General features: G+C 44.7%; 2 protein-coding genes across 2 annotated transcripts in view; both read left to right on the forward strand.

The window, feature by feature from the left end:
• Window positions 1-5,166: 5,166 nt before the first annotated feature.
• T265_06296 (hypothetical protein) lies at window positions 5,167-11,212 on the forward strand (the record flags this gene model as incomplete). The annotated part of the gene is made up of 12 exons (XM_009171523.1): window positions 5,167-5,222; window positions 5,263-5,518; window positions 5,556-5,663; window positions 5,698-5,767; window positions 6,972-7,189; window positions 7,271-7,459; window positions 8,024-8,110; window positions 9,119-9,280; window positions 9,370-9,456; window positions 10,465-10,634; window positions 10,671-10,880; window positions 10,939-11,212. 12 exons carry the CDS (start codon window positions 5,167-5,169, stop codon window positions 11,210-11,212), a joined length of 1,887 nt encoding a protein of 628 aa, XP_009169787.1.
• A 48-nt stretch (window positions 11,213-11,260) lies between these two features.
• Window positions 11,261-22,716, forward strand: part of T265_06297 (hypothetical protein) — a gene marked incomplete at both ends in the record, with an annotated part of 38,499 nt that continues 27,043 nt past the window's right edge. Inside the window, 8 exons of the mRNA XM_009171524.1 lie at window positions 11,261-11,365; window positions 12,791-13,118; window positions 13,690-13,983; window positions 14,195-14,417; window positions 17,097-17,233; window positions 17,659-17,971; window positions 19,848-20,275; window positions 21,254-21,517. Coding sequence (XP_009169788.1) covers window positions 11,261-11,365; window positions 12,791-13,118; window positions 13,690-13,983; window positions 14,195-14,417; window positions 17,097-17,233; window positions 17,659-17,971; window positions 19,848-20,275; window positions 21,254-21,517 — 2,092 coding nt within the window. The remainder of the gene's footprint in view (window positions 11,366-12,790; window positions 13,119-13,689; window positions 13,984-14,194; window positions 14,418-17,096; window positions 17,234-17,658; window positions 17,972-19,847; window positions 20,276-21,253; window positions 21,518-22,716) is intronic.

Below are 22,716 nucleotides of genomic sequence, written 5' to 3' on the forward strand. Positions count from 1 at the left end.
GTGTACAAGCATTTCAACACTGCCTCTTCTTTCTCCGAGGGTGAGGAGCCGAAATTTGAGTGACCAGGGTGGTTAGCAGATTTAATAGTTGTGCACCACGTTTGGGTCTGAGTCCAAGGCTCCAAGGGGGCCTTTGCGGCGATGGCTGCTTCCGGCCATTGTGGTTTCTGGGGGTGCTTTTCGCCTGCGGGGTCTTTTTCGTTCCGTGAGAGCTCGGGTTGCTCGGGCTTTTTGGCTCTGGGGGACGGAGTTTTTTCCCCTTGGGCGGAAATTTCGACCGATGCTGTTTGTAGCTCTCTCAGCATCCCTTTTTCGTCGACCACATTTGCTGTTGATCAAAGGTTTGCTGCAAGCTTTCGCCTTTCTGGATCCTTGGGCGTGAGTGAGTGGTTTAACCGGAAGAGTGTCTCTGCGAGGCCATGAGCGCTGGGTGGTGGCACCAAGAAGTAATAATTTTGGTGGCAGGGCACAATTATGGCACCAAGAAGTAATAATTTTGGTGGCAGGTCGGGCACAATTATCCAGTTGCGCCTAACTAGTTTATTTGGTGTCAGCTATACGACATATTTCATATTTGCTGCAAACCGTTCTAGTGTCACCGCCACACCTCCATGGGCAATTACACCAATGAGGCGGCTCGGTTTCTTGCGGCCTCATCGCCTCCGTTTGAGGCGGTTGCTGACACCCGGACCGGTTTGCTTTCTGAGTAGTTCGACGGAGCCTGATCTTAAGCCCGTTCTCGAACAGGGGAAAGAATATGACAACGTCACAGTGCGATAATTTTGGCATTTCAACGGTTGATGCTATTACCACAACCTCGTAGAAAATTTCTTGTTAGTTCGTCCCATACTAATTGAACCTGCACGATAAACACTTCATTTTCGACTGTATAGTTCTACATAGTCGCTGAATGGCGCTTTAGCTATCGTTGTTTGGCGCCAACAACACTCGCATCACATGCATGTAGAGACCGTGTGAGTCGCCGGGAATTGTATTTAAAAAACACACCGTTGGCAAAGACTGAATGCGACTGGAACAAACATTCAGGAAGCTCTTGCAGTGCATATAAACCAACTTAAGGTTCTATTTATCATTAAAATCCTACGGATCCTTTCATGAACTCCTCACGGGTCACAAAAGTGAAAAATCGGAAAATACTAGTTGAACCGTGAAAGGTTCAACCGGCACCACGGTGCTGTAAGCAACATATTTATACCTGGTCAATCTGTGCTAGCAAAAGAGCACCGTGGTGACGTGGAACAATAGACGGAAGTTACAATTAAGCGTCATGCTGGAAAAGTTGTCTGAGGTAGACGTGAGCTCCTCTATCTGGGTCCGTCATGCGAATTAGCTACGCTGTTCTTCTCTTGCAGCAACAGCTACACCAGTTCATGTTTTTCCACATGAGATTCTTCTCGACACATTTGAATAAGCTCAAAAGCCTGAATTTCCCGAGCTGAAGTTTCAAATGTCGTGCACCTAGAAGATGGACGGTTCAAATACGGAGGTCCGCCATACCAATCCAACTCAGTTCACAACAGTCTTAAGATCGAGTACTTTAAAGAAGAGCTGTTAGTAAGACTGCCCCCAAATGAACAAATCCACCCTGCTGGTTAATTTCCTTATATGGTGAAAGCTTTCTACATTTCAGCCTCTTACTGACATCCTGTTGAACTATTGGCTCGTTTTATATTCCGGTTCACTTGAGTTCCATATCACGGAACGATCCACTTGTTTGCAGCACCACTTCGTCAAAGCCGTTTGTCTTGTCCATTTCGGTAAACTGACTAGTCAGACTGGTACATCATTGAGACCATAACACTGGGCTTCTTGGATTTCCTTGGATTTTTATGTCGACTAAACGATCGGCGCATGTACCCAGTTTTACTCGACTTCTGATATTTCGTCTGGTCAAGTTATGTTCTGGCTTGGCTGGGATATTTCTCCGAGATTCAAGCAGTGCCACTGTTCAGCTTGGGTGAGCCTGGTAGGGCTGTGCCACAAGCAAAACTCCAGGCACTGTGCAAAAAAGGTGACGATCTCCTTCCAGTGTGAATTCACATCTGATGGTGCAGAATTCTGAGAGACTATAAGACCATTCTGGTAACTTCGCCCAACATCCAGATCTGCTGGTGTCTCAGTTGCTAAGCGATTTGTACGCGAGATGGCTCAAGTGGTTAGGGCGCGAATTTGCTGACCGGAAGATCCGTGGTTCGAACCCAACCTATGCCTCTCGACTTCCCCTGTCTAGGCTTGGGCAACCTGGAAGTATCCAAGCCCTCGTGTTTCCTTCAGGTGACATGGCAGCTAGGCACCGAAAGGGTCGTTGCAGCTGAACGATTATCTTTTTTATTCGCCAATATCGACGGGTGAAAGTAGCCCTTTTACGCACAAGAGAAAAATGCTGAGGATTGAACGCGTCCCTACAACAATTCAGCGTTGATGCTGTGGTTTTGAGAAAGCGCTATCCTGTCAGGACCCATTTATGAGGAAAATCCCAATCCGTATTCAGGAGGGGGTGCATGTCCTACGCGGGTAATAAAAATAGTCATTCAGCTGTAACAACCTCTTGTTGCCTAGCTGCCATGCCACCCGAAGTAAGCACGAGTNTACTGGCAGGTTGCCCAAACCTAGACAGGAGAAGTCGAAATGTAGTGGTCGGGTTCGAACCACGAACCTTCCGGTTAGGAAATTCGCGCTCTTACCACTGAGCCATCTCGCCCGGTACGCGGGTAGTTTGGCAGGAAGGCAATCGCGGAATACACAATCAGAAGTCTGTTCAGTTTCACTGAATCAGATCTGAAAGACATGACAACAGGACATCGATAGAATAATGGCCTCCTAAATCGTATTGTTGGTCGCCTAAAAAGTCTTCACTTTATATGTCGCAGTGATGAACTCAAGAAATTTGGGCAAGGTAGGACTGTTTGGAATGGGACAATGCTTGTCCGAGTCGGAAAAGAATCCATGTTTAGAGGAGTTCTGTTAGAAACAGAAAAACACTATTTTTTGGATGGCCGCAATAGACGGACAGTGATAAGAACTAGTCATTGGTCGCAGAATCAGATCGAAAGGAATGGGAGGTGATCCGAATCGAGAGGCCCCAGAGGAAAGAAAAGAAGGGACTGGTGAAAATATTCCTGATGGTAATGGTGAGTAAGCAATAGTGGACGAACTGGAACAGGGAAAATGTTGAAAAAAGTCGTTCAGCTGTAGCAGTTTTTCGGTGCGTAGCTGCCATACTACTCGAAGGAAGCACGAGGGCTGGGATGCTGCAATGTTGCATAACCTAGACAGGAGAAGTCGATATGTAGAAGTTGGGTTCGAACCACGGTTCTTCCGGCCAGTAAATTCGTGCTCTCACCGCTGGGCCATCACTCTTGAAGTATAATATTGAAGAAGATTTACAGTGACCAAGTTTTAGTGATTCCATGGGATTCGAAAATAGGTGGAAATTTCGGTTAACAAAAATTTTGGACGACGGCTATTGCAAGTTTTCAAAAGAATTACCTCCCAACGAATGCACCAAATAGCTCGTCAGCCTTGTGGTTAACGAACATCTTTGGTCTTATGCAGTTTAGAAAAGCAGGCGCTACGAGCAACCACCAAGCTGTGACGGGCGTCTGGAAAGATCTGCATTCTCCAGTATTTATATACTCGAATCTTTGCACCGCGCTAAGGTAGATATGATTTGACCACTGAATAGAGGTTATAAAGTGGTGAGGGATGAACTTCAGCATGCGTCATGAAGAGCATGAGTAATGTTCTCACTTGGGATAAAACATTCCATTGATAAAAAGAGAAAAAGTTGGTGAACAATATCTCAAACAGCTGAAACGCGCTGCCAGAAACACCCGAGGCGGAAGCATAGGTGAAATGGGCTGAAGTGACTGGTTGCAGGTAATGAGGTGGTTGATCGGAAGGTACTTTTGAGGCGCAGGACCTGACAACATTATTCAGAATGGCTAGCTGAGAAGAGGTTGAGGATCTATTGTGAGCTACCATCGCAGTTCGGAAGTGGACTTCGAAGACGGCCTGGGATTGTATTGCGGTAGTTGTAAAAACTTCCTGCCGGTCTGCCAAGTCTGAGTGTGTCGAGTGAGCAAGCTAATCAGTGTTGTGTACGGTGAAATCAGCGACAGTGCACCGTCTAGGGATGGAATATTGCCGTAGCACGGCTTCGCAGTTAGCATTCCATAGGAGAAATTGGGGTACCCCAATACTATCAGGAAACCTGCAGACTTAGCAGAAATATTTGTGGAACACTGGCCTTGAGGTACATAGATTGAAAACCTGCAATGTTTATATCAATTGAGGTCAGTATCGTGATATGAAGGGGAATAAGTGTGAACGAAGGCCTCATTTTCGAAACTTGCTAATGTGCACCTGAAGGTTTAGGATCCTCAGCATGCATCGTGCAGGGTATCATTAGATACCTCCCCCGCCCTTCACAATAAGGCTTTAAAATGAAGTATACTTGTCCAACAGTTAAGTGTAGCTGTTCAACACTGATTTCGATGTGTCGACGGCAAAGATGTTTTTAAAAGCGTTCAGCTGTAGCACCCTTTCGGTGCCTAGCTGCCATGCCACCCGAAGGAAGCACGAGGGCTTGGATACTTCCAGGTTGCCCAAGCCTAGACAGGGGTCACGTCAAGCACATGCAATAGTGAAAGCCTTTTTGCAGCGCAAACATCGATGTGGAAAAAACCTTTGGTATATTTTTTGTCGCTAGTCATTCACTAACGAATTGTGGCGTATGCAAACGCACATCTACGTGGATTCCTTTAATTCGTGTGCATCTTTATGTTTTTAGCTTAACTGATTCCTTCTTCATGGGTCCGCTTGAAGCCGCGCTCGCGCGTGACTCCTTCGCTTCGGTGGATAGATTTGTGAAGGAAATAGCAGTAGGTCGTGTCTAATCTTCTTATCCTTTCTTGCTGTATCAGACGTCTGTTGCTTTGGAAGAATCTTTAGGCGGACTTATGGCGGATGGTGGTGAAAGTCTTCTGTCAATGGATGTTATTCGTATGGAAGCTCTGTGGAAAAGTATTGCTCAACAGAAAATCGTCAGTCCTGTAAAACCTGTCCGCATTTTTCCTGCAGAAACTGCATGCTCTGGACCATCTTTTCAGCAAGTTGGCTAATAACAATCATGAGCGAGTAATAATGCGTATTTTGTGGGGTCTCGATTTGTTGATAGAAAAACAGGTGTTCCACCCTAGGTGCCTTGGATTTCCTCGTCCCCTAACTTTTATTTTTTAGGGAAGTCGCTCACTCCCTGGTTTGTTCAGATCAGCTGCGCGTAGAATCCGCAGCGTTTTTTCGATGTGCTTTCAAACTTTTATTGAAACTCATCTTCTTTCTAGACTATAAGGTTGGTTATCGGAGATTTCCTACCACTCAGTTCTTTCAGAGCAATCGCGAAGTGTTTAATAAAAGCATTGAGAAGTCGTCACAGTTTATTGATTCGCCTGTGGACGACCGATTCAATCTTCGGTTCATTGATCCGGCGGTTGAAGTAGATCTTTGTTTCCCAACATCGACTTTCTTTCCAGCTCATACAACTTTTGCTTTCTCGGGAAATGTGCCTCATGCCTGCTTATTTTGCTATGCACGAATTGATCCGAAGCTTTCCTGTCGAACTGAGTGGTTCACCCCATAAAGTAATGAACTGAATCTGGCATCCCATTGTTTCAGGCTATTCAAGACAGCGTTACTTCTTTTATGGACAGTTTCGCACGACCTGCCCGTCTGCTATATTCACAAAGTAAGTATTATGCTGCCCGTTTGCTTTCAAATTAGTATGGCGACGTTTTATAGCACACTCAGTCTACGCAGGAATCGGCCCCCTTCACCCTTGCGACGTCGCAGTTCTGTGCCCGCGGCATTGAACTATTAAAATACGTATCCTCACATTCGAAGATGTGACATAGGGGTTATTGAGCTTTAATCGTGAGAACGAGCAGTTAGCTGTACTCGATTTATGTTCGTTATATACTTGGGTCGTGAATTTTCCTCGGTATCGGGTATTTAGTTCAGGTTTCGCTTCGTACTATCAGTCGGCTGTGCTAACTGTCAAGTAATATCTCATCGAGTGTTATCTCCCCTGAAGGTTCTTTTACAAATCACTTCATGTGTACTTGCCTGCTTTGTTCTTGCCTTTGCAGTGTTCCTGTAACATACGAAGACTTTTAGACTGTGGTTTGTGTTCATCTTTCCACGTTATCTTTTGACTTCTGTGCATGGTTTATCATCCCTCATACCACGACCGTGTTTCGTCATGCGCTGAGGACGCTGTTTAGCACAACAGTCAGCCACCTCTGCCAGCAGGAGTCAGAATATAGTACTCTTTTGGGGGAATTTCAGGAAGAGTGACCGAATGAATATCGCCTTTGTGCAGTTAAACTCATATAGACGATTTCAGAAAAACATTTCTGGGTATTATCCAGTCGCACTGTAACCAACAACCGACAGTGGAGGTCTTATTCAGATGTAGCCTGTCATATCAAAACCCGATGAACTGTTTAGAAAAACGTCTACCTTGAACCAAGAAGCTTGGTGACTTGTGTTGCTTATTTAAATGAAGTACGTCTCAGAATTTTTCTTTTCATTAACTACACCTCATCCTCTCATATTTCATTTGACATTGCAAAACAATTCGGGATTACCCTGGAATATGTTGTGCTATGTTCTGAGCCTTCTGCGTTTCGCTTGATAATCCGATGTTACACACTTCGACTCGCACTCCCTTTCTAGGTGTTGTTTAGTAAAACTGCTAGAACCTTTAGCTGGAGCTATATTGGTGAAATAGCACATAAAACTTGGAAGTACTTATTCCTCTTTTTTGTCCAAATTCGTACAAAGCCTATACTGAGTGCGCTAGAAACCTTTCCTCTCCATCCATACTGAGACTCGTAGCTGATTCCCAAGTGGACTCACACGTTTGAATAATCTTCACCATTTCTTCATAGTTCATCAGTCTATCAAGCCTATTTGCGGCATCACACCACCGACCACTCCTGGTTTCCGCCTGGACTCAACCAACTTGCTTCTCACTGTGGTCAAAGGAGCCATGCGGTATCCAGACTTCTTAACAAGTTCGCAAACTCAACTCTTATGCTTCGTTTTGGGTCAGTTGCGCTGCACGGAACTGGTGGCCGGAATGCTGGACCCATCCACAGGGAAATCGGTACGTGACTGTTGTCCATCTGTTTTCATGTGAACTATTTGTACAGTGATTAACTTTGAAATTTTGTCTTTTCGTCTTCAGAAGACACGTTCCATCGGTCTTGAGAAAGCGATAGTCGATTGGATTATTGAGCTGATGGAGATCACTGAGTCCACGGACGATCGGACTTGGGTGCGCACAACTTTTGAGCACCTAATAAGCGTGGTTATTACCTTCATGTTGAGCAGCACCATTCGGTTCAGTGAAATTGTTGTCAAGTTGAACACCAAAGTAAGGCAACTCTATCTGTCACATGCGGTGTTGTTTCCTTTGTACTTCCGGTCGACCCATTCCACTCTGCTTTCATCCACTTTTTCATTTTTTACTTTTACACGAGGATTTTTCGATGGCTCAATCTCATAAAGTGAGTGCCTTTGGGATGCGGAAGGCACAGCGCCATCGTATCTTTCTTTGCAATGCAGGGGAGCTGCACCCCTGATCCCGCCCTCGAAGAGCTAACACGAAACGACCCGTGCCTGTTGCTACAGCTTACAGTTACACGGTTGAGCACAGTATCTGCCACTGGTGCACTGCTGTCTTTGATTATGCCTCTCACTCTTGTAAGGAATCACTGCATTACCTTAAAACTCACATGAATACTGATTGTTAAATGTTATTATTGTTGTAACGATTCCCTTGTTCTGAAGCGAGTATTCTTGTCAACCCCCTGTACCCCGTCCAATGTCGACTAAACGGAATAGCCCCAACATGATAAGGGGAGAACTACTCAGGAAATATCGATGTAAGTGCATTGCTGTATATCCCGCAACTGATTGTTAAATTGTCCTTTTTCAGTTGGAGGGCCGAAAATGGACTAAATCAAGCCATTATGTGATGTGGTTTGTCTTGAACGTCACCTCGGGGTTTATCGGAAAGAATATGGTGAGTACTTCATACTGTGTGACTTCCGAAAAGAATTTCTGTTCGTAAGACACTTTGGTAAGGTGAATGATGTTCCGCATACTCGATGTTCGAATCCAACGGAAATTATCAAGTAATTTTGGAACTATTTCAAATTTTTTTGGCTGTAGGATCTCACATTCTTTCATCCATATGGCTTGGCAGTGTGTGTGGTAAAAGTGAATACCTGGGAGCTTAGGCGTAACAGCCTCATTGACTAGCGTTTGTTAACTTAGCTTGTCTAAGTCTCTGACGCGTCAGCGTGAAGTCCTAAGAATTAAAGTGCTTATATATGTGCTCAGATAACTAAGTTGTGCCGTTTCTCTTTTGGGATAGCATACACAAGCGTGTAGGAGCATGAGGTGCTAACGGAGCTAGCCTGATACCTTGATGCAAATATCTTTGCTGTTCCTTGCGCCATATCCTTTTGGAGTACTCTTAGGGGTGTCCGGGTGTGTTTCAAGCTTGGATTGGAGGCGTATTATGTTATGAACAAACCTAGGATATTAATAAGCGCAATACACTCATCGTAAACGAGAGATTTAGCTGGGCTTCAGGTGAGTCACCTGTCAAAAATTGATACGCTAATGAGTGTGTTCGTCGGGACAATATTAATATTTGAGACTTTTCAATTAGACTATGTTTATGCATGTTCGATATTGAATCATTGTTTTTGTACTTCAATGTGGGGAGTGAACAAAGAAAGATGGCGGTTGGTTTTTCCAGAGGCGTGAGAAAGGGGCGAGGAGAGAGGTAGAGAAGGGAGGAAGGAGATGCACTAGTTCCTCCACAAAGAGACTATCCATTCAAGGGACGACTCCGTTGATGCGGGACATTCCTCCGTGTTGACGCTCCAGATGATAAGACTTTCCGTTTCTCTAGATGGCTGATTTGACCCCACAGCGAAAACGTCTCATGTCATTAAGGCAGGCACACCATTCAACTAACTTTTAGTGAATCATGTTTTCGGCCTTTCTGACTTAATATCAGCTGGCTCTTTTCTCTTCTGACACCGTAGTCCTGCAAACAATATTAAATAATCTAAATAATTCTGCCTTACGATTTGACCTATGCTTCACACCTGCAAAGTGTAAAGCTCTACTGCTAGACTGGGTGGGCTCAAACCTTAACATTATGCTTGCGGATGAGGTAGTAAACAAGTTTGTTTATCTGGGAATCTGAATCATTCCCGGTACATTGCTGTATATCCCGCAACTGATTGTTAAATTGTCCTTTTTCAGTTGGAGGGCCGAAAATGGACTAAATCAAGCCATTATGTGATGTGGTTTGTCTTGAACGTCACCTCGGGGTTTATCGGAAAGAATATGGTGAGTACTTCATACTGTGTGACTTCCGAAAAGAATTTCTGTTCGTAAGACACTTTGGTAAGGTGAATGATGTTCCGCATACTCGATGTTCGAATCCAACGGAAATTATCAAGTAATTTTGGAACTATTTCAAATTTTTTTGGCTGTAGGATCTCACATTCTTTCATCCATATGGCTTGGCAGTGTGTGTGGTAAAAGTGAATACCTGGGAGCTTAGGCGTAACAGCCTCATTGACTAGCGTTTGTTAACTTAGCTTGTCTAAGTCTCTGACGCGTCAGCGTGAAGTCCTAAGAATTAAAGTGCTTATATATGTGCTCAGATAACTAAGTTGTGCCGTTTCTCTTTTGGGATAGCATACACAAGCGTGTAGGAGCATGAGGTGCTAACGGAGCTAGCCTGATACCTTGATGCAAATATCTTTGCTGTTCCTTGCGCCATATCCTTTTGGAGTACTCTTAGGGGTGTCCGGGTGTGTTTCAAGCTTGGATTGGAGGCGTATTATGTTATGAACAAACCTAGGATATTAATAAGCGCAATACACTCATCGTAAACGAGAGATTTAGCTGGGCTTCAGGTGAGTCACCTGTCAAAAATTGATACGCTAATGAGTGTGTTCGTCGGGACAATATTAATATTTGAGACTTTTCAATTAGACTATGTTTATGCATGTTCGATATTGAATCATTGTTTTTGTACTTCAATGTGGGGAGTGAACAAAGAAAGATGGCGGTTGGTTTTTCCAGAGGCGTGAGAAAGGGGCGAGGAGAGAGGTAGAGAAGGGAGGAAGGAGATGCACTAGTTCCTCCACAAAGAGACTATCCATTCAAGGGACGACTCCGTTGATGCGGGACATTCCTCCGTGTTGACGCTCCAGATGATAAGACTTTCCGTTTCTCTAGATGGCTGATTTGACCCCACAGCGAAAACGTCTCATGTCATTAAGGCAGGCACACCATTCAACTAACTTTTAGTGAATCATGTTTTCGGCCTTTCTGACTTAATATCAGCTGGCTCTTTTCTCTTCTGACACCGTAGTCCTGCAAACAATATTAAATAATCTAAATAATTCTGCCTTACGATTTGACCTATGCTTCACACCTGCAAAGTGTAAAGCTCTACTGCTAGACTGGGTGGGCTCAAACCTTAACATTATGCTTGCGGATGAGGTAGTAAACAAGTTTGTTTATCTGGGAATCTGAATCATTCCCGGTAGTCTCGCGAAAGATGGTATTTTCATCTGGATTTGGAAGGCCACACCAGCTTTTGTGATTCTGCATTGTGGGTGGCGTAGGTGTGACACTAGATTATCCGTCAATGGTCCAGTTTACAATACCACAGTGTGCTCCACACTTATACGAATAACGTGGCCGCTCTCGCGAAAGATGGTATTTTCATCTGGATTTGGAAGGCCACACCAGCTTTTGTGATTCTGCATCACCTGTGGCGTAGGTGTGACACTAGATTATCCGTCAATGGTCCAGTTTACAATACCACAGTGTGCTCCACACTTATACGAATAAGAAACGTGGCCGCTGCGGGCCGAGGATATCAAAAGACTTTCGATGTTTGACCATCGATGTCATTGCCCGAGTCTGGTGGGAACACCGGATCAGTAATGCTGAAGTACGTCGAATGGCTTTTGGAAGAAACAACTCATCTACGATATATGAACTGATCACACCGCTGGCATGGCTACGTGCTGCGTACGCCAGTCGACCGACTTCCTCGAAGGGTTCTTTCTACGCAATCACGTGAAGGGTTGAACCGAGCCAGGGGAGGTCAAGCAATACTTGGCAGCGAAGTATGAAAACTAATACTAGCAAACTCAGCTGCGCTGGTCATTGCCGTCTCCTTGGATGGGGACTCCGAGACGAGGCACATCAGTGCTTAGACATAGCGCCCTCAATGGTACTCGTGCATCCAAACTATTGCCTTCAATGCACAGCTCCGTTCCCAATCTCCCCCCTTAAAAGCTCAAAGACAATCCTGTATTTACGCGCCAATTATACTGGCTACCGCTTCCATTGCGCAGCTATCCACTTCATCTCCCCAAATCATCGGTGAACGAAACTAGCTACAACCACTGTGTGACATGTACGTGGTCCTTACAGCTGATAATGATGAATGGTGATGACGATAAGCATTGTCAACCGTTTCTTTTAGGATATGCCTATAAGTTGAAGACGATTCAGCTGGAAACTAGAATGAAGTTGTACGTGGTAATTAGTATGCGAGGGAGGTAGCTCGATAGGTCATTTAGAATCATGCTGCTTATAACTGTTCCAAGTAGTTCGTGTAAAACGCCGGTGTTATGTGGTGTTTGTCACAAAGCGTGGAATCAATCAAAGGTGGAAGCACAACCCCTAAACCATCTAGTCGCCATGTCACATTTCAGACTGACATGACATAAGATTCTACGGTTACCCTTCATTTGACTCGAGTTAGACGTGCGTCATACACCATATAGCCATGCAACCCAACAGTCCGAGGCGCTCGATATGCCTCCGGTCCACGGATTTCGCTCCTTGATGTTTTTAAATGTGACTTTGTTTTCCGTGCTAAACACGGTTCTGCGGTCTGTTGCATATCCAGCCGTAACCGGGCTGACCATTTGGGAATCGGATGGATAGAGATTCTTGATTTTGGGGATGTTCCACTTCGAGCGCGCCGAATGTTTATATTCTCCCTCCCAGCTATGATAGACTCATCTTACTGAATCCGATCCGCCGACCTCTTTTGGCCTTCCCAGACCTTTTATTGCTGTCGGTCTTTTAAAGCAATTCCGAAGGATTAGTCAGACAGCTTTCGACTCCCATTGGTAATTATTCAGTTTGTTTCCGACTGTCTCTCAACTGCTTTTGGTGTCTTTTCTTTCTCAATCGAAGCATCGGTTGATAAACTGATATTCCCACTCCCAAATCGTTCCCTCGGAAGTAAATCTTTTGAACATTAGTCCTCTCGCGACATTCCCGTCCTATATACTACTTTGCTTTCACAGTTTAACCAGGCGTGACGTCATTTTGAATGCGCTTACATACAGTCAGCAGATTTTGCTTTCCATAACTATCTTGATTTCAAATAACTATCATTGATTTCAAATTGAATATCTTGAGTTCATAGCATCAATGAGTCAATAGCATCGTACACACGCGAGTTCATCGTGTAATGTCAGCCATCCTCTACTAACCGGTAGGTTCTTTTCCCGCCGTTAATCGTTGTTCCATTGATTCAATAAAAATTCGCGATACGCGTTCAGGATTTGACGTGGTCTGACCTAGTTTTCCAACGCAGTGTACAGTATTTCATATAACAAAATTTCGTTTCCCGCTACAGCTGACGGATTTCGTTCCATGCCTCCGGTTGTTTGATATCTTGTTTCCTGATGCCGAAGATCCTGACCGTGCTGTGGAGTTACAAACTCTTGGCTGTGGAAAGCAAACCGATCGACGCCAGCCTGATGGCACATCAGATGCCGACGTGACTCTCATTCCAGCGAAAGATGATAGTGATAGCGACGCGTCTAGGCCTGGACGTGGGGGAGATGAAGAGAACGTCACAACTAACACAAAAGATACCGGAATGGAGTGTGATACCGATTCCGGCGACGAGGTTTACTTGAGTAGTACATCTGCCGAAGAATCTGATGACGCAAGCTCCCTTGGTAAGCTGATCTCTTCTTGTTATCAACGCCGGATCTTGTGCTTAACTGGAGCTACACGATGTCTCTTATCGGCATTGAAAGTCCCCGCGATTTTTTCTTGCTAACTGATTTGTGGTTTTTTGACCATGGAAGTGGTCCGAAGATTCTATGACGAAGGTCTAATCTGCAAGTTCAAATAATTCGACCAACCGGACTTACGGATTTCAATTTGATCAGGCGTCCGTAAAAGTTAATTTGTTCCGTAGTTTTAGTTGTGGGTCATGGATTTCACTGTATTCTTACCACATTTTACGTAGAGATTCGGCAAGCACCATTCGCCAAAATGTCGATGGTATTACTCAGTCATTGTAAACGTTAAACCAACCCTTAACAGATCCTGTCAGTCGCTTGTTTCTGTTTACATGTAACCCCTAACGCGTGACTGGCTGATGGGGGGCGCGCATTTATTCCTTTTTCGGATTCCAGCGTCATGTGGACAACTTGTTCATCATTAGCCTAGTTCATGCTATACTTAGCGCAGGAACAGTGGAGATGTTAATTTCTTATAACGTTTTCTTTAAAACTCGTTCAGCAATCCTTCCTCCCACAAGGCATCGCACAGCTGCCAGTCGTCGACGTCATTGTCGTCTGATGCATCTGGCCACTTCCCCAGTTTGTCTGTGGCAGCATGTATTACGAAAAAGCCGCACTGGTCACGATCATCTACCGCGTGTTATGCCTCCAGCGCTGAGACCTACTGAAGCCCGTATTTCCTACCGAATGCGAATCCTCTTGGATGTCATCGTGAGCACAGACCCGACGAGATCCATTTCTCCGGTGTTAGCACAGTTGACCTGGCGGCAGTTGTTCATCATTCTCAATGCGTGTAAGTGTTGCTATCGGTTACCTGCTTCGCTGAGCTTTCCTCGTTCCAGAAACTTATTTATTGATTAGAACTAATCTAGTAACCGATTTAAACTCTGGATGTGTACGTGCCTGTCACCAACAAGAGTCCCAGTCGGTAACTCTGAGATCCGTCCTGGCATCACATGACTGATCGGCTTTTACCGTTTTCCTCATGTCTCTTACTGTTTCAGACAGCACGGATAACGAGGCCAGTCAACTGATCCAACATCTCGTGGATATGTTTTGGTTCAATGGGGAGGAAGATCCTGGTAACCCGTCCACATTTTCCCGGCTGTGGCCAAAACTGGTCGAGAATGGGTCCGTAATTTTGCCCTACGGTTTGGTTGCACATGGACGCCTACGACCTTTATCACATCACCTTATTCGTACTATGTCCATTCATCTACGGATGCTGTGAGTTCCGCCTCTGTTTTTTCAGCTTTATGACTTACACCACTGTTCACTGTTAAGCCTGTTGAAAGAGACGTACTAACTATGTAGCGCTTGATGACGGTGTCAAGTCGGTGCACTAACTACCACTTGTGTTTGAGGTGGTATACAACAGCTGTGCAAATTTTGATTCTCTTAGGACTAACGTCAGTAGCACCCAAATACAGCGGGCATCACGTACGGTTTTTCACGGATGCGGAGAATTCATTCAGCCGGACTTTGGTTTTACAATGTTTATTTCATATCCATGCACACTTTTCGATCGGTGGAGAATTAAGCCGATCGTTCTCGGTGCTCAAATCCCTATAGATTCGTGGTGTTATGTTCAGTTAAAATTGTGTACGCTGTTTGTGGTTCGTCTCACTGTTTTACTGTTATTCCTATCTTTGGTTGTTTGTGCATAATTTGGAAGAGAATAGTGAAGCCGAATCTGTTGATACCACACCAGTTAATCCGTTCGATACTTGAAGTGGCAAGTCGTTTCATTTCGTAGTCTTACCATAGGGTTGTATAATACCTGAATCTGATAAACCTTCTAAAAATAAGTCTAGCCCATTTGATCGTGAACTTTGCGTTTTACATTGTGTGATCTTGCTGACAGTAGTGCAGCTTCTGTGTCGTTCCTTGCCCTTCTGTTCCGCCCACTATGGCATATCAAAAGGCACGGTAACTTCAAACAGCCCCTTATAGAGACAAAGGAAGATTATTGCAGCTGTATTTGTAGGGTCATCAGAGAATATTGCACAAGGTCGCGCTAGAATCTTCGCGAAGGGGGAGAAGCATGAAGCCATAGATGCTCGATCCAGATGAGTTAACACTCTGACCAATCAATGCATACCTTTGTTTAGTCCACAGCCCGCACATGACACATGGGTCTAATCTACATGATGTTCGGTTATTAGCAGCGACTGGCCTCCAGAGACAGTGACAATGAAAATCGACCCATTTCCGACCTCAATTAGGCCTGCTCGATAGTGTGAGGCATACTGAAAAGCTATTCAGAAAGTCCTTATTGTTTGTGATAGTTTTATTGACACTAAATACTGTTTTCATGTGTAAATTAATCATAACCGTATAGAAGCTATCATCTCGACATTTGTTATGAAGGATCTTGTGTGGGCTTTTTAGGAGAACACAATTGACATGGTTTAAATGATCAGATTTAGTCGTCGAGTAGTAATTTTGTTGTGGCAATTTTGTCGCAGGCGTCTTGTCACCAAGTCATGTCACATCATCAGTCTACTGTTGCGTTCTTTCAGTCTTGTTATCTGTTTTAAGGTTGCATTTAGTTTTGTGTCGCTTCATTGATCACAACGGTGATTCAAGGTGCATTTTTGGTGTAGGGGAACTTCATTTATTTGTCTGTTTTTGCTATCGTTGAGTTTACTACTGACAAAGTCAAAGAAAGCAACCAAGACTATGTCATTCACCAGCTGAATAATGAAAAAGCACCATATTGGACAAGCCGGAAGCAAACTACACCGATCACCGAACCCAAGACGTTCATGAGAAGGAATGACTTTAGTTTCCGTACATGAGGATCAATGAATTCACAATTTCAACTGGGAAGGCGTGTGGAGTCCGACACTTTGCAGTAGAAGGCACGTGAGAGATTTTTTGGAATATGGTACCTCACAACAAATTCACTCAACCCTCAAACCGCACGAGATACAATATACTCAGCTCTATGCGTTAGGCATCACCAATTCGATGGACTAATTAACCGAAGCGATAAACGGGCCGGACGACAGATAGCCGGAGGAGCAAGTGGACGAAGCTCAAGTACAAATCAGAGAGGTCACTTTCAAAGGTCATCTGCTCACGGACCTATCAGAACATGAACCGGTGGTCCACACAGTAGGACAATCCGCCGAAATAACCAATCATGACCGAAGGTCATCTTCACTTGTAGGATATATGTAAACCGACGCGAACTCGCCAACGACCCACTACGCAACGACGCACTAATGTCGCCCGATGTGGTGACAAAAAGTTTGTAACAAGATTGCCCGGCTCTAGGAACCGCTTGACCACCAAATGAGCTGCCGACGTTCGCTTGTGTAACGCAATATATCGTTCGGAACGTCCTCGTATAAGGTCAAATTAGCACAAAGTTAAAGCGTTGTAAAAACGCCGTGGTTGAGTGTTTTCTCCCTTCCCGTACTACCGCGAAGGACACAGGTCTCGACTAATTGCTCGTCTAGAAAGTGTCCTCCCATTTCTCACTAACCCACCAGCACAGTACAACTCTGCCTTCTTACCATACTTTTTGCTTAAATCTCACAGCCGTTCTTTGGTTTGCTCACGCGAACTGTAGATTTCAGGCGGTTGTCTTTTTATTACTACCACTTGCCTGTATCCTAGCAGTGTACCAGAAGACGGGGGCCGCCACTTGTAGCAACATGTCAGTAATAAAAATCTGCATTTCAAACAACAGTCTTTTTGTGTTGATATTTCCGGTTGCTCCCACTACTGTTTACAAGGGTGTTTCAGTGTATTCTCTCCATCGCCAGTTTTCATTTCGATATGGTGACATACAGTAGATTTTCTTGTTAAAGTAACTGATCGCACTCTTCATCTAGAGCACGGTGTACTCTACCAGCTCGTTAATTCATTCCAACCTTCGTTGTTATATCTCTATAGTGTGTTGCATCTACTTCTTCAAAAGTTCGCCAATCTTCAGTATTCCGACGAACTTACCACTCCAGCAGTTGTCGAGACCATGTGTCGCATCGTGGCCTGTCGTGAAGTTGAACCGAGCAATACCGGCCGCATTCTTAGTGAGTTTTTCTTTCTGTCCACATTGGTTATATGCATTTTGCACCACCATATGACAAAGGATGTTTGGCATACAGAGTGCTACGTTCTCTACGGATTGCTTCCAGCATGAGCGGTTCTGCGTGTTTATTCTCAGTTTGCGGGAAACCGCTGCACAACCGGTTTCCTCAGTGATAAGCTATTTGATCAAAATACTAGGACGTTTAATTCCCTATCCATGTTAAACGTTGTAGGTCACGAGCACGTTAAGACGGAAAGTACCTCACTGCTGATTCTTCCCTTTTTACACTCAAAGTTGGTGTTGGATGCCGTACGTTGGTTGTCTCTTATAGATCGTTCAACTTTTGCATCGACGTGGCTGTATTGCTCTGAGTTTTCCCCCCTCCATTCGTATTTAAGCTTCATTGCTTTTTCCTCCTGATTTCAGGCCTTTTGCCGAAGCTGCTGCCGGGTACTGCTGCGAACCAAGCGACCGACACAAGTGAACCAAAAACGGCATCGTCGTCATGTAACCTGTTGAGTACCCTTTTGGACACGCTTGGTTATCGGCTTGTGGATAATTTTCTGCCGGAAGTGAAAGTCCAGACCATAGTTACGCTTGTGAATTTACTGCGTATGTGGACTTCTTGGTCTGTATCAGAAACGCCAATCGAAGATCAGTCTCAGATAGGCAAAGATGGTAAACCTCAATCGTCCTCAAAGAATGATGCCACTGAAATTCCGGTGGAGCTATTTTACCTGTACGTCAGTTAACATTGCAGGCCGATTTCACGTGTTTATGGTGTGCCTTCAGCTGTCCACTTGGTCGATTCTAGTGTGAGAAATTTTTCAATCGAGATTTTGCCCTTCAGGTTAAGTTAGTCTGTATCGAAAATCCGAGAAGTACTGCGCAACGTTTTCACTGAGAATCATCGGCAATACACACCTAATGCGCTCCGCAGGAGATTTGAACCCGCGAGTTCCTGCTAGAAGATGAGGCTATACTGTTCGGCCACTGTGTGATCAGCGCGCACCTGGACAGCATATAGTGCCACGCACTTTTCAATCACTGGATTCACATCACATAGTCACGTGTTGACTGGCTGCCCGAGTGGAAGTTTCTCTCGTCTTGTAAAGTTATTCATCCTCTGAGATAATCATAGACTGTTGTTAGTGTGAGGGGATTCGGTAATTTTCATTTGAGAGTTCTTTTCGTAAGTGAAGTGATTTTGTACTGGAAAACGGAGAAAAACTGTTTATCTGTCTCATCCTTATTTGGAATCATCAGCAGTGCAGATCTTACGTCGTGGAGTTTCGAACCTGTAACCTCCCGATCAGCAGTATGATTAAGTCGCACTCAGACCGGATATCGCACCACTCAGGTTTCAATCACGGGAGGCGCATCACGTATTCTTGTGTCAATCCTCAAATGACAGGTTCTCGGATGGAATGTTCACGTGCGAATTATTCTTCGTTTAGACCTCACGGTTTGTTTCCAATAAGGGGATATTTCCCATCGACCTTTCGTCCTGTAAGTGAAGTCACTTTAGCTTAGTTGTAGACCGTTTACAGTAGTGAGCAGTGTGCAGTACGACTGTTTGAAACATAAGCGTTTCTCTGCTCCAATCGAGAATCCCACAAAATCATCCTTTCTTCGGTTCATGAATCTGATTGTTCGAGCCACCTGGTACATAAATACCAGGTTGACGGATGGTGTAAGTGAAGCAGCAGGCTCCTTCTTTAGAAGCAGAGGCACGGAAATTTTCCGTGAATATCTTATTGTCGCAAGTAGTTGGTTATCCCCCTTTCACAAAGCACTGACCATTTGCATCATCATTGTCATTAATATGGTCACTGTAAAAAGTAACACCAGGTCACTATTAATGATGCGCCGTTGTACGGTCAGATTCAACAGCTCAAACATTGATCTCTGGCGTTATTTTGGAGCATGACCGCAATGCACTCGACAGGAGGCGCAAGGGCTGAGGTACATCAGGCTACCGGAGTTCAGACAGGATTCTACCTACAAACCTAGTCAGTATCCCGTTATCGTGATCTATCTCGAGCCGCTGTTTTGTAACCAAGCAAGTTTATTTTGTCAGAATAAATATCTGGTCGTTGCTGAATATTGGCTACCGGTATTTTATTGACGTTAACCCGGTACTGGAATTACTAGGATCAAGAATGCTGTAGCACGTTCGATCCAAAATCCTACTGACTGTTCCGTATCTCCACTTGGTCTTTTGGCGATTTCTGCTTCGGTCGATCAGTCCTACAGACGGCTTGGACAGCCGCCAGAGGACTCGTTCTTTACTGCACTGGTTGCTTGATATTTTTCGCTATCCTCCTCCATCATCCGATGAATTCGGAACACCATTATTTCTGAATCACCATTCGATGTTACGACTCATTTTTCTATAGTGAAGATAATGATCATGTCTTTTCATTTCAAAGAGCTGGTACGGCGCATAAGCGCTGTATAGGTGACAAGTGGATTTGTTTTTTCACAATTAAAAGGTCTAATGTACTTCACACTATCCTACGCTTTTAGATCCTACAGCATTCAAGTCCTTGTCTTCCATTCTTTTGCGTGTACTCGTCATTGCTTTGTTTCCTCGTTCTTGTCTTTTCCCTTAGGTTGGAGTGGACAATTGTCAAACTCGCCCGCTGTCTCCAGTCCCCTGACTGCGTAATCTACGGTTTATCATCAGCCATCTCTCCTGCTTCTTTGGCCCAGGCACAAGCTGCTGCTCAGGTGGCGGCTGCTGCTTCTACGACTACGACCCAAACAAGCGCCGCACCGAACCTGACGGTCTCCTGTGCCACTGGAGCCTTAACAGGTACCTTGGGAGTGCCCGGTTATCCGGGTGCCGGGCGCGGTTTTCTTTCAGGTTGCAGACTTCCGGTGCCGCCCAACTGCAATGCACCGCCACCCTGTGAAGTATCACCATCAGTAGGCAGTGCACTGTCCAACACCATCTCTGGCTACCCTTTCCTGATGACCGAATATGTCGAACTCAATCGATTCATCATTTTCAGTCTCCTTCAGATCTACTACGCGTTCGGTGAGTAACGCGCCACAGTCTATTAAACGAGGCCCTCATATATCTGTTTGTAGCTTCCTTCACCCTGACAATTTAGGTGTCGCTTCACGTTTATCCTGTGTGAGCTTCATATACTAGTTGTGGTTACTAAATCAAAACTTCCATGTCTAGTTTCTGTGTTAAACGATTTCCCTATCCCTGTCCACTCATCTGGGGTCCGTGTATCAATCTGATCTCGCTGTAGAAATCCATTTTTACCTGCTTTTTCGCTCACATTTGATTAGCTACTTTGCTGTGCTTGTCTTTTTTATTCATCCAACTAAGCTGATCTGACACCCTACCGGCATTGCTGTATTTTGTGCATTCTTGCGGCTTGCGCAGCTCATGAAAACCGCATGTGGTTCCAATATTTCGCTTGCTATGTTATTCACACAATGCTGAGCGTTATGTTTTTTTTATCGGCTTAGGTTGGCTGTAGAAATCCATTTTTACCTGCTTTTTCGCTCACATTTGATTAGCTACTTTGCTGTGCTTGTCTTTTTTATTCATCCAACTAAGCTGATCTGACACCCTACCGGCATTGCTGTATTTTGTGCATTCTTGCGGCTTGCGCAGCTCATGAAAACCGCATGTGGTTCCAATAATTCGCTTGCTATGTTATTCACACAATGCTGAGCGTTATGTTTTTTTTATCGAGCTTAGGTTGACTGCTCACCAAGTTTCTGAGGTTAGCGCGAAATCTCATCGGAAGATCCATGATTCCAGTGCATTTCTGGATTCGATCATGTGGGCTTGACGCTGCTCTGGTGCTTCCTACGGGTTGTGCGGTGCCATGACATCTTTGGTGTTCACGACACTTATTGCGAATAAATTTAGTCTCAACATCAATAAATTTAATGCATACAGAATCGGGACGCTACTCTAGTCCCGTATTTTGCGATCCGACACACTTTTTAAAGAGGATGCTTGTCAGCCGATACCATCATATTTTGTTCACAGATCTGGACGAGTCAAGCGCAATGAAGAATTTCCTAGCCGAGCAAATCCGTACCATGTGCGAACGTTGCGGCCGGGCGAGTTTGACAGATCTACCTCGTCTAATAGCTAGTCGTTTGCCTGAATTCCTTGTTCACCTACGACAACGGGCCAGTCCGAATATGTCAGGACCTGGTTGCGGATTCCAAGCTGGAGAATTGGTGGACAAGAGAACAATTTTGTCGCAGCTACCTCATTTGGTACTGGAGGAGTTCACACAATTATGTGGTGAGTTTTTCTTTCAAGATCATCTGTGTGAAGTTGTTTTTATCAAAGAAGCACCGGTCGCTCACAGGTTACTGCTGAATGTATAATTTTTAAGGTGGCCCCCGGGAACAGCTATGTTTGCCATAAATTACATATAAGGCGTTCGCACATTCCTACGGCGGTTCAAACGCGTCTGGCAGTTTACTGTGTTCCACTCCCCTAAGGATGTTTTGCTATATCGTTACACCAAACAGCCTGTTCAGTGCATACTGCGGGGGTCAACCAAAATCATGGTGGTTTTGGAGGTGTGCTGTCAGATGGAGGGAGGCGAAATTAAGTTGAGGCATCCATGTGTCGCCATTGGTAGCACACCCATGTGTCAGACACTCCAGCGAGAGGCAAACTGAAGGACACTTGTGTGATAGACTATGTTGTCTGATTTGCATAGGTTCGCATAACCTCCTAACACCTATCAAAATTGTTAGTTATTTGGATAGTTTGTCAACGTCTTTGCAGGACTGTCGTGCAGGGAAATGAATATAAATAAATATAACAGGGCATAATAGTGAATACACCAGTGCAGTTTCTCGTCTCATGTCTTCCTTGCAGTTGATCTCTCATCATAGTTTCTGTCTGACAACTTATCCAACGATAAGCAGATTCTATTTGGTGTTGGAGTAAGTGGTCCTCAAACAGTCCAAAATTGTAGCCCACCGTGACTTGTGGAAAAATAGCATTTCTTGAGAGAAAAGATTCATTGAGTCAGGAATAGGTACCTGACGACTTTCCAATATCGACTCAAAAATCTGACGGTTCGAAACACGTTGACCCACAAGGATGTCCATAACATTCGGCCCGTATCTTTTCTGTACAGTTCGATCTTGTCTGTTGGATTCATCGAATAGACTAAGTTCACATTCACATCATTCTTGTTTGAACAATCGTCCTTTTGTCCTGGCTCCAGCGTGAACACGTTCGCCCGTTCAGACGTGAAAATTCAGATGCGTCCAACGTGCGTTGGTGGAATAGGGGTAACACGCTGGCCTCGTATGTCAGGTGTCCGGAGTTCAAACCCCGGCACGGCCATTGGATGTGCACCGCTGATGAGCTCTAATAAGAGCGAAACTCGAATCCAGTGCTTCCATCCCATTGGTATGGATTCGCCAGAATAATCACGCCAAGACAGGAGGACGACTGGTCAAACGAGAGTGATGTGAATA

This window comes from Opisthorchis viverrini, assembly GCF_000715545.1.
Source record: "Opisthorchis viverrini unplaced genomic scaffold opera_v5_127, whole genome shotgun sequence".
NCBI classification, from domain to species: Eukaryota; Metazoa; Platyhelminthes; class Trematoda; order Opisthorchiida; family Opisthorchiidae; genus Opisthorchis; species Opisthorchis viverrini.